The sequence below is a fragment of the Hemibagrus wyckioides genome, linkage group LG24, assembly GCF_019097595.1.
Source record: "Hemibagrus wyckioides isolate EC202008001 linkage group LG24, SWU_Hwy_1.0, whole genome shotgun sequence".
Classification (NCBI taxonomy): Eukaryota; Metazoa; Chordata; class Actinopteri; order Siluriformes; family Bagridae; genus Hemibagrus; species Hemibagrus wyckioides.
Genome location: NC_080733.1, coordinates 1,356,975 through 1,369,411, shown reverse-complemented (window position 1 = coordinate 1,369,411; position 12,437 = coordinate 1,356,975). Strand labels below are relative to the sequence as shown.

At 36.9% G+C, this 12,437-nt stretch overlaps 1 protein-coding gene across 1 annotated transcript; it reads left to right on the top strand.

Moving 5' to 3' along the window:
* Nucleotides 1–1,258: 1,258 nt before the first annotated feature.
* On the top strand, nt 1,259–12,045 carry LOC131345342 (sorting nexin-10A-like). The gene is made up of 6 exons (XM_058378189.1): nt 1,259–1,317; nt 3,456–3,492; nt 5,822–5,908; nt 9,521–9,732; nt 10,648–10,848; nt 11,024–12,045. The coding sequence occupies exons 1-6, from the start codon at nt 1,259–1,261 to the stop codon at nt 11,235–11,237; spliced, it is 810 nt and encodes a 269-aa protein (XP_058234172.1). The 3' UTR covers nt 11,238–12,045.
* The last annotated feature ends 392 nt before the right edge of the window (nt 12,046–12,437 follow it).

Genomic DNA, 12,437 nt, shown 5'->3' with positions numbered 1-12,437 from the left:
GAAACCATTTGGTATTGCTTGATTTAGAAATGAGGTTGTAGGAGAATCTCCTCTTTTGATTAATTCACTTAATGTACACATTTTCCTGTACATTTACCTCCACTAAACAAACTTGACTGTGTAAACTTATGTGTGTTATTCTAGGCCATTACTTGATACTACCACCAAATAGTTTTTTCTCGTACCTGAAACATGTCCAATGGCACTTTTCTTGTCTGTATAAGGCCACTAAAAGTGAAATTTCATCATTACTAACTGAGAAGCTTCACAAATACACTGAACAAAATTATAAACGCAACACTTTTGTTTTTGCCCCATTTTTCATGAGCTGAACTCAAAGATCTAAGACTTTTTCTATGTACACAAAAGGCCTATTTCTCTCAAATATTGTTCACAAATCTGTCTAAATCTGTGTTAGTGAGCACTTCTCCTTTGCCGAGATAATTCATCCACCTCACAGGCGTGGCATATCAAGATGCTGATTAGACAGCATGATTATTGCACAGGTGTGCCTTAGGCTGACCGCAATAAAAGGTCACTCTAAAATGTGCAGTTTTATCACACAGCACAATGCCACAGATGTCGCAAGTTTTGAGGGAGCGTGCAGTTGGCATGATGACTGCAGGAATGTCCACCAGAGCTGTTGCCCGTGAATTGAATGTTCATTTCTCTACCATAAGCTGTCTCCAAAGGCGTTTCAGAGAATTTGGCAGTACATCCAACCGGCCTTACAACCGCAGACCACGTGTAACCACACCAGCCCAGGACCATTGTTGTGCCATTCATCCACAACCATCACCTCATGTTGCAGCATGATAATGCATGGCCCCATGTTGCAAGGATCTGAACACAATTCCTGGAAGCTGAAAACATCCCAGTTCTTGCATGGCCAGCATACTCACTGGACATGTCACCCATTGAGCATGTTTGGGATGCTCTGGATCGGTGTATACGACAGTGTGTTTCAGTTCCTGCCAATATCCAGCAACTTCACACAGCCATTGAAGAGGAGTGGACCAACATTCCACAGGCCACAATCAACAACCTGATCAACTCTATGCTAAGGAGATGTGTTGCACTGCGTGAGGCAAATGGTGGTCACACCACATACTGACTAGTTTTAGGCCTTTTGTGTACATAGAAAAAGTCTTAGAGATCTTTGAGTTCAGCTCATGAAAAATAGGGGCAAAAACAAAAGTGTTGCGTTCATAATTTTGTTAGCTGTCAAGATTTCTTGAATATGCGCTTGTCTTTAACCATGCAGAAACATCTTGAGGCCCATATGGCAGCTGTAACTGTTGCTATTTCTGCAATCTGGTTAGAAAAACATTTGTATAACTGTCTGAAGCAACCGCTTCAAACACTCTAAATCTATGTTTGCCATACAGAAACTGAGTACTCTGTTAACTGTTAACAGTTTTTTTTAGGGCAACAAACAAATCAACAAACGAAACATTCTCAGACCACTTGGAAATGCCTTGTCTCTCTATTTTTTTTTAACTTAGCTTAGTTATATATTTCTTTCATGAGGGATGGCTATCATGGATATCTTCCAACAGGGTGTGCATTGTTCCCCAAGCCTGACCATACACTGTCTACTTTCATCTTTAGCCTTGTTAATTTAGTTTAGAATGCAAAAAAAAACATCCACACTAATTAAAAAAATTTAATTTTTTAAAATTAATTTAACAAAATTAACAAATTTAATTAGCGCACTAAAAAAATAATCGCACTAAAATGACAAGAACCCATTCTGTTAGTTAGGATCAATTGTCTCTTAACCCACAGGCTGCAAGATGCAGCAGATTTAGAAAGGCACCTGAACTAGCATTTTCTTTCTTTCTCTCTCTGAAAAAGAGTAAAAAATCTGTTACCACTTACATTTTGGCTGCTAGTGTACCTGTAATAGTTCTGACAATCAGTAAACTTTCTACATAGATCTGTCAGATGAAACGTACATCCCGATTGGAGTCATCTGCTGTCTCGGTAGAAACCACTTACAATTACTTACTAGGCAACCACCTATCAACACACTAGCAACCACCTAGCAAACAACTGGAAAAACATCACCACGTAGAATTGCAATACAGATTGTGATTGGCTGCTGGCTATGCGTGCAGTTGGGGAAAGGGAAGCAGAATTCTACAGCATCCCAGTTCTTCACGTTTTGTTCTGTATACGCCTTTTGTCTTTTTTTTTTTACGGTTTTTCTGCGAGCCCTATTATGTCGCCCAAACGCCCTGCACCTTCTAAGGCTTCTGGCAAGGAACATACATACACACAGTACACATACACATTATAAATGTGATATTTCTACGATTTTACCAATATAAATCTCGCTATATGCTTGCAAATGTGTGTTTAAAGAGTGTAGGAGGGTACTATACGGTTTAAACAACAAACAAAAGCATTTGGGGGTGGTGTCCGTGTATTGTATAATTTCGTTTATCGCGGGTGGGTTTGGAACGTAACCCGCGCGATAAACAAGGGATTACTGTAGTATAATGCTGATGTAGCAACAGCTGTGCAGCCATTTGGAATACCTTAGCAATCACCTAACACCACCCTAGCAACAACATAATACCTCAGCCACACAGCAACTGCTTGATAGTTTAACCATTGTAAAATAAATAAATAAATAAATAAATAAATAAATAAATAAATAAATAAATAAATAAATAATAATAATAATAATAATAATAATAATAATAATAATAATAATAATAACGTTTACATTTTATATATTCAATAAACATAATAACCAACCATAAACTTTAATATTTTAGTTGTGTTGGCTTAGTAGATCCAACAATTCATGAACTTCTTCTTCTTCATATGGAAGACTTCATTGGTCTTGCCATCACATACTGTAATTTTAGGCAATTTCAAGCAGTATCTCTATATGACTCAGCATTACAAATAATACACACATTTGGCTGTAGATGGGAATTAGTAACAGATTAGTCATATGATGATGAAGAGATGCCAAAGTTGCATTTGTATAGGAATTTAGTGAAAGTTAGGAGCAAAATCTTCCATCTTTACAATGCCTCAGTTTGTCTCAATAATGTATGTTATTTCTACAGCTCTCATATTGTCCTTTGGCTATATGCAAAAACTCGAAAAACTGATGAAGACTGAGAACTGAAACTGTCAACCTGATGCCTGACTGATAACAAGCAGATGCCCTAGATCCAAATCCACCTTTAAATGAAGTAATATATAATACATTTTAAACAATACAAATTTTATTAAAGCAAAAACAATGGATCAGGAGGCCTTCTGCATCACCATGCAGCTTTTCTGTCTACTCCAATGTATTAAGAGCTTAATTTCTAATCCTCTTTAATATGTTTCCAATTCTCATTAAAAACGTTGTGCTTGTTGTAAACTTAGTGCTGAATGCTGAATCACATTCCTTCTCATAATAAATAGCATTTCTTTGTCTTTTCCAGTGACATCTCTGAAATGGAGGACTCTCTTTTGAAGAAGGTACTTTTGATTTCTTCTAAGTACACTTTTAAATTGTCATTTCAGTAGATCATTTTTAATTCATATGGTCCTATTCTTAAAATGTTATTAGAATTCAAGAAACAATTATGTTTATTAAATGTTGTTTTCTATGTTATACAGTGTCAACAGTTTGTGTCTTTGTTTTGGAGAGTTGCCACTTGTCATCTTGGTTACATGCTTGGAATAGTTCAATTCTGTGCAAACATGCAATATTCATAGATTAATATAAAGACTCTAATCATTTGCTTGACAAATGTATTACAAATGTACAAATATAAATATCTATCTATCTATTACAAATTTACAAATATAAATACAAATTACAAATATAACTATATTACAAATATAGTTTTGAAAGAGAATTTTACTTTGTAAATTCCAAACAAATTGTTTTGGTCTCAATACCTAAAAACAATATCTGTAATCAATTAATAATCCCTAAATTAATAATACCTAACAAATAATACTTAAACCTAATAATACCTAAAATCATGTGGCAAAGTATATTGGTGAACTGTGCTGTTTGTATTATCTGCTAATCCTGCCCTTGGTAAAAATTAAAATATATTTACAGTACTGTGCAAATGTTTTAGGCAGGTGTGAAAAATGCTGTTAAGTAAGAATGCTTTCAAAAATATGAATGTGTTAATTGTTTTTTTTTCTTAATAATTTACCAATTGCAAAGTAACTGAGAGATTCAAATCAAATAATTATTTGGTGTGACCAGCTTTTGCCTCGCAATACATCTCAGTGTACCTAGAATCAGTTCTTCTAGGTACACTTGCACACAGTTCTTGAAGAAACTCTGCAGGTAGGTTGTTTCAAACATCTTTGAGAACTAACCACAAATCTTCTGTCGATGGATCTTCTGCCAAAAATCATTATGTATCTTCATGTAATCACAGACAGACTTGATGATGTTGAGATTAGGGCTCTGATGGGGGTTAAACCATCACTTCCTGGACAATGGCAGCCATGGAACAGCCAATGGCACTAGACTGTTAGCTTGGTGGCAGGGAGCGCAAACTCCATGGTTCAGCAGCATTCAGCTAGCACCTCAGGGTTTAATCCCTTAATGCTATTCCACTCCCTCAGTAGGTCAGTTTGGTAGGCCAGCAAGACCACCATGGTGTGCAGAGACATTCCAGCCTGGACTTCTGCCATGTAGACTTTGTCTATGAGAGCAGAGGTTGTCCTGCATGGTTTTGAGGGCAATGCGGTTTGACTGAAGAGCTGCTCAGCCGCAACCCTTGTTGCTGATATCAAGTTCCTTGGAGCCCGATGCAGACAACATTAGGTCATTATTTCACTCAGAAGAAATTGTGGAGCAAGCTTCTGAGGAGAGGATGCGAGAAAGGGGATTCCCCATCTCAGGCTCCATTTCTGTCAAATCCAACTGTGAACCTTGTGATCAAAGCCCATGCACTGCCTCAGAAGACGTGGAGCTCAAGCCACTGGAGCAGGCACCTGGCTTGAAAATTAATCCAAGCCAGAGTGGAGTTTCTTAAGAGAAAAACTCTCGCAATGTATGCGGCAAACTCCCTTGCAAAAAGCAAGTGGTTCTATATAAATGAGTGGGACAGATGACAAAATAGACATACAATTCACATGGACAGACCAAAGGCTTCCTGAAGACAAAGAAGCTAGGGATTACTTGACATGGATGCCTTTTTATGATCTTGCTGACATGCATCGCTGCATCACCTGACCCCTGTTTTTAGCCAACAATCTTGGTGTGTGGTCATAAGCTTCAGACATCAATTCTGTGAAAGGCATTCCCATAGCATCAGATCATGATGCAGCACTGAGTTCCCTCAAAAGGAGGTGTCCACAGTCTTTTGGGTGTATAGTTTACCATTCATGGCATTTCAGGCAAAACTACTATTAAGTCCTTACAATTATCAATGTTAAATTAACCAAAGTTATTTAAGTTTACACTGTCTTTAATTTTCAATTATTTACCAAAGAATATCTATTCAGATGACTAATGTTTTATTATTGTTATTATTATTATTATTATTATTATTATTATTATTAATAATAATTATTAATAATTAATTAATTTATTTATTTATTTAAAACCAAACTGACAAATTCAGTCTAAAAACAACTACATTGCCTTCTGGTGGATCATAAATTCTCACACATTTTTTTAAGGGAGTAGAGGGGGATGGGGTGGCTAATTTGATTTATGCTAAATAATACTTCAACCATTTAATTGACTCTTTGGATATTATAAAATACATACTCACCAACTTTCTTTATAAACACACAAAACTCTGTTATTCCTTCTGTAAATGTGTTACAGGAATTTGTAAGTGTATTGGTGCGGGATCCACAGCTTCACAAAGAAGATTTCTGGCACACATGTATCGACTACGAGATCTGTCTCCATGTAAGGCCAAACACCATCCATCTACATTAACTCTGTTTCATATTTCTTGGGGTCAAGTTCAATCTACTCAAATAAGCAGCCACACCCATTGTGAAAATACAGACTACCCTTGTCCTTATAACATTGCTGTGAGTGGACCTTCTGTATAGCACTAATTAACATTTAACTAAATATTTTTTCTGCTGTCCATGTGGTATGCTGTTTATGGTTTGCACTTTCTCTTAAGAATGTAATTTCAATATGTAATATTAATTATTATTAAACTTTGAATAGTCAGATAACCATTAAAATAACATATCACTTACAGACTTACCCCTACTAAAACAGAATATGCAAAAATGAGTTATTTCTGATGCAGCCTTATTAGCCAGTCAGCTGCTTAACTGGTTGTAAGCTAATCTGAACTTGAATCACAAGCTACATTGTCTGAGTCTTAACCTTTTACTGAGTGTCAATCTCTAATGTTTAACCATGTTTTGGGGTCCAGCGAACAAACCTGTGCATTTGAATGCTTCAGGGATGTTTTTCTTTTTAAAATAAAAGCATGCAACCACACTAAATAAGTAAGGAATAAATTACAGCAAAGATGTTGATTATTTTTCAGCACATTCTGAAGTGTCTCATTCCTCTTGTGCCACAAGCATTTGCTGTTTTTTGTTTATTAAAGAATGTGTGCTTTAAATGTACAAATCCCACATGGTAAGGAGCACAGATAGCACCATGTCTCAAGGATGGTGAGACAGCCATATGCACCTGAAGACATTGACATGGATACTTATAAGCCTTTAAGTGACCTGGTTGGTAAAATTTGTCTCCTGGTCATCACAGTGGTGACCATGGTAGACCCCTTGGTTTGCACACGTTTCAGCACTTTTCAAGCTGGAAATCCCTTATGAGGTACATCACAACAATTTCTTCATCACAACAAGGAGAGAGACAAAAAATGTCAGAAACATGACTATACTTTATGCCTATGAAGAATGCTATAACTATGCATTTTGGAACATCTTAACCCTACATGCATCCCCCAAGACAAGGAAGCAGTATTTTGCACTGACAAGATACAGTAATCAATATTAGTCAGATACAGCCAAGCATGTATGAGCTTCAGTTGAACAAAGAGACAGGTAAGGTGCCAGATATGCCAGAAATATAATATGTAGTTACTGATTTACATTTTAAATGTATCAGTTGCTACTTGCAGCATCAGTTGTTAAGTTGCTAGATAGCATTTACCTGGCTAACAATTCATTAGCTTTATTGTGAGCTAGGCAGAATTGGAAAATATATAGTATATACTGTATAAACATTTTCATTTCAGAATCAGAAGGGCTTTGCTTACACAACTGATGAAGGACTGATGTCAATTCTGTTTCACTGAAAACTTTTACCACCTCTGTATATATACTCTATTTAAACTGTGCGTATATAAATTATATACACAGACAGTCCATAAATATTTAGAAATTACAGTGTTGTGGTTATTTTAGTTGTCTACCACAGTATATTGGAGTTGAGAAGTTCCTTCCTTTCTATACTCTTCTTTACACTTCTCCAATCTGTGGTATAGATGGCATGGTTGAGAATCAGCCATGGACGGAGAGGAGATGGGATAAATCAACAGGTAAATTTTGATGATTCTCACCTGTGTCTTGTTACTGCAAGTCAAACTGTGTGTGTGTGTATATTTGTGTTTTCAGAAAGATAAAGGTATAGATGGTAGAGCTTTGAAAAGCAAGGAAAGTTGCTGTGACTTCAGGAAATCCGGGCATTTCCAGGTTTTTTATTCCCTCATAGAAGCAGGAACACTGATCTAAATCTTTGACATGACACAAGACACTCCTGATTGAGCAGAAATGTATTGCATGCCAGGAAGTATACAAAGGAGTACACGTAAAATAAGATAAGATTTTGTCCCTTGACACCAGTAACCTTCGAAGTGGGCCTATTTCATGTGGAGAGCCTAGTGCTGTTCGTGATCTCCTCTTCTGTAACCCAAATCATCCTTGGATTCCCCTGACTCCATGTCCACAATCCCCAAATATCCTGGCTGGAGAGGGAAATCACCCACTGGTCATCACACTGCTATACTCACTACCTCCAGCGGGACCTCAGCCTACCATGCCGCATGACATCTGGAGAAACCCCTCTGTTTAAGTCCTCATACACATTTAATATTCCACCCACCATGATCTGATCGAAGTCTTCAGTAAGGAGATGGCCACAAGATCACCAACCAGGAGACTGTGCCATAGACCTACTGCCGAACAATACACCGCCTAAAAACAGTCTACCCATTCTACCCATTCTCTCTAAGTCATCTTGGAAAGGAAAATTTGTATCAAGCACAAGAATGGCAGTCCTGAATGTATGGCAGGGATCAGTTGGAGTTTGCACTGATAGCTAGAGTATTAATTTTTCTATCACTAAATTATTTGTGATGTAGCAAAGACCCTTTACTGTCACATGGCAAGTTAGAGAAGTCAGGCAACACTATGAGATCAAGCAAATAGATAAAGTCAATGCATTTTAAATTTCCCACCATCCAACAATCTCCTGAAATCAGGGAGAGAGGGGCAGTTCCTGTGCCTCTGGCATTGGCTGTACCCAAAAGGGAGGAGCTGCAACTACAGTTAAATCTAAAAAGTGTAGTAAAATTTAGCCTGACCCCTTGTGCAGACCACTACTCACCATCCCAGAGCTAACAGGTTGCCAGGTTACATGGAGAATTGTTCAGAAATGGTGTGATGCAACTACCCCCTCCAGCTGCCTTAAGACAAAAAAATGTGGTTTGGCAGGAACTGCAGGTTCAGGAACTGCTGGACATGAGTCCCATAGTGCTTGGAACAGCTCTGTGGTCATGAATTTTTAGGATTACAGGTTGGCCCAATTTTGTGTGAAGTTCAGAAAAAGCCAAATTTGACACATTTTTTTTAATACAACGTTTAACCAAGCACCATCAGATTATATTGACACCAATGTCCTGAGAAAGAAACAGTCTTTTTCATCCTGTTTGGGCATCCTCAAATTGATAAGACAGTATAGAGGCCTGCCTGAGACCCAAGACCAAAAAGAAAGGCAATTCCTGGGGATAGTTGGGATTATTGTCAGAGATTTGTACATAATATTTTGGACATTACCAGCTTGCTCACTGGTAAAGGGAGTTTTATGTGGGGGTCCACTGTTGCATGAATATATTTATATAATCTATAATATTAGGATAAGGACATTGTTAGCTCAAGAACTTGATGTTCACATTAAACAACAGAATTGGGAAGAACTGTGATATCTGACATTGATTATAATATAAATGTTGGTAACAGATGGTCTGGTTTAAGTATTTCACAAACTGCTGATCTCCTGGAAATTTCACACATACAGTCTCTAAATTTACACAATGGAACGTGAAACAAAAAGCATACTGTGTGCATAGGGTCTGTAAACTGAAACACCTTGATGATGAGTGAGATCAGAGGAGAATGACCAGACTGGTTCCTGATTCCAGACTGTATACCTAAAACATGCCACATGTCATTTTTACAATTGTCTTTATTATATTCTTTGCTATAAATTGTTTGGCCTGAATTTCCTAATGCCACAGCATGTACATAGCTCAGATTTTCCAGGGATGCAACACAAAAGCATTTTCACAAAAGGATGCAACAGAAATGCTGTATTTTTCCAAATCTATTCCACATGTTTATGCTGTTTCTTTGTGTCCTTAGCCAGTTGCCAAAACTTCCTTCTGCTAACCTTTTCTTCAGCCTCAGCAACACATTGCAGGTGGCCCAGCATATGGAGGGACTGCAGAGGTTTTTGGAAGCGTATGTGTGCCAGCAACTAAATTTTTCATCTCTTCTCTTCCCTTGTAATCTACACTCCATTTAATATTCCATTCAAATGTCTGTCTCTCTATAGTAGCTTTTTTTTCTCCCACTGTGTTAAATAATTAATTGAACATGTATGAATATGTATCAGAAGTGAATAAAAAAATCCAGGTCACTGCTTTGCATAGACAATATTATTTTTCATTAGTTACAACAATACAAATACAATTCATTAGTTACAACAAAAAAGCCACTAAAATGCAACACTCACTGCCTTTCTGACCTCTACAGATCTCTAAAACATCTGCAGGGATTGTTTTATAGAATTAAATATTCATTAGAAGTCAATGTTAATTTTCCTCCAATTTTGCTCTATGTATTTTAGACATATAACACAACAATGTGTAGGAACTAAGGCACACTGAAATGCAATGTACTTTCTAGTCACAGCCCTAAACTGTAGGGTAGTCATTTCCTGGAGGGCCTTGGAGCTTTAGCTTTTCTTTTCCTGCCTCCTTACAGTACATATAAATGAGTTCTCTTAATAGTTCCTTACTTGCTTATAGTCTGCATTTAATTTTTTTTAAAAATTGAATACAGCAGTTGAATACTCCTGGGATAGATATTTTATTTTTGTGTCATGTATTTAAGCATGTGTATTCTTTTGCTGGGTATGTTTGAAGTTGATCAAATTGTACAAACTCTGATTACATTATGTGCCACAGTTCTTACACACTGATGGAATGCAATCACTTCATTTACACACATTTAGTGTATAATTCTTAACAATTTCCTGTAAGTTGTTTTTCATTGTAGAGATCATGTTACACTTCACTATTGTGGTTGCTTTTCAATCAAAGGTATGAAATTACTATGAAATAATTTTTTTCCTTTTTATTTGTTTTTTTGTAGAGTGCTGAAGGTGCCCCTTCTGTTGTCGGACAGTCATTTGCACTTGTTTCTGCAATCCCAGCTGAGTATTGACAAAATCGAGGCATGTGTGCAGGGCCAGACTAGTTACACTGTGGCTGACTCTATCCAATGCTATGTATATGACACACACTTTCCTCTGGAGGATAAGGGCAAAAGCCCCTGCAATTCAGACTGTGAAAGGTGTGCATATGTGTTTTGTGTAATAAGTCAAAAAACAAGATATAGATGATACTATTGGTCTATCATTCAGACTCATTAGAACTGGATGCCAGTTAAAGATGCTGAATTTTATTTTCACGTTATATGTGACTGTGTATCTCTTTATTTGACTGTGTATAACTTTATGTCTCCACAGCACCTCCTTTTCAGGCCTGGGCATTAGCATAGGCTCAGCTGCTCCTATTGAAATGTCCACCCAAAACGGGAGTCTTGACAACCAATTCCTGGCCATGGCACTAGACCCAGAGCCCTTCAGATGTTCATCTTCATCTCCTGAGTGTCAGCAAGACACACACTTATTAGTGGTGCTTGAAAAGCATCACTATTATTATTCCTCATACTTATTATAGTTAGTGGTGCTTGCTATGCAAAGTATCACTATTACTATTTGATGGACTTATTAGTGGTGCTTGCTATGCAAAGCATCACTATTACTATTCCTCATACTTATTAATAGTGGTACTTGCTACGCAAAGCGTCACTATTACTATTCGACAGACTTATTATAAGTGGTGCTTGAAAAGCATCACTATTATTATTCCTCATACTTATTATAGTTAGTGGTGCTTGTTATGCAAAGCATCAATAGAATAGAATAGAATAGAATAGAATAGAATAGAATAGAATAGAATAGAATAGAATAGAATAGAATAGATGTTTATTGTCATTGTACCATGTTGCATGTACAACGAAATTTTAAAAAATGTCAACCAGTCAAAAAGTGCAGCAGTCATACATGCATTCAAACCTTCAACAATTAAAAAAAAGTACTAATTAGTATAGAAAAAAAAATAAAATAAATAAATAGATATGGAAATGGTATACTAAAATAAGTTAAGACAGCTCTTCCCACACACAATCACATTCATCTTCTATCTATTGCACATCTCATGTAAACAGTGTTTTTTGATTACTGAGTGCAGTTATTCAGTTATTCATGATAATAAACTAGGCGCCACACAAAAACCCATACATCAATTCAACACATTTGAAGTTCTTTATACTAACTTAATGTATGCAGCTACAAATAATAAGTTCACAGAGTCAGTTCCACTAATTGTTATTTACAGACCCCCAGGGCCATACTCTGAATTCCTCAGTGAATTTGGAGATTTTACTTCAAACCTTGTTGTTTCTTTAGACAAAGCATTAATAGTAGGAGACTTCAACATTCATTATGACCCTCTGAGAACAGCAGTTGTGTCCATCTTAGATTCATTAGGTGTTAATCAACATGTAATAGGACCCACTCATAATGGAGGTCACACTCTGGATCTCATTTTTACATTCGGATTAAATATAGAAAACAGAGTCACTCTTCCACAGTCGGAAGCTATCTCAGATCATGATCTAGTTTCATTTAAAATGCATCTTAGACACGAGATGCTCGAATTGCCACATTACCGTATGAAGCATACATTTACGTCTGCTACTGCAGAGAGATTTACCGATAGTCTCCCAGAATTATCTCGCATGATTGGTTCACCCTCTGACCCCACAGAACTTGACCAGGTGACTGATTACCTGGAGTCAATGTTTCGGAACACCCT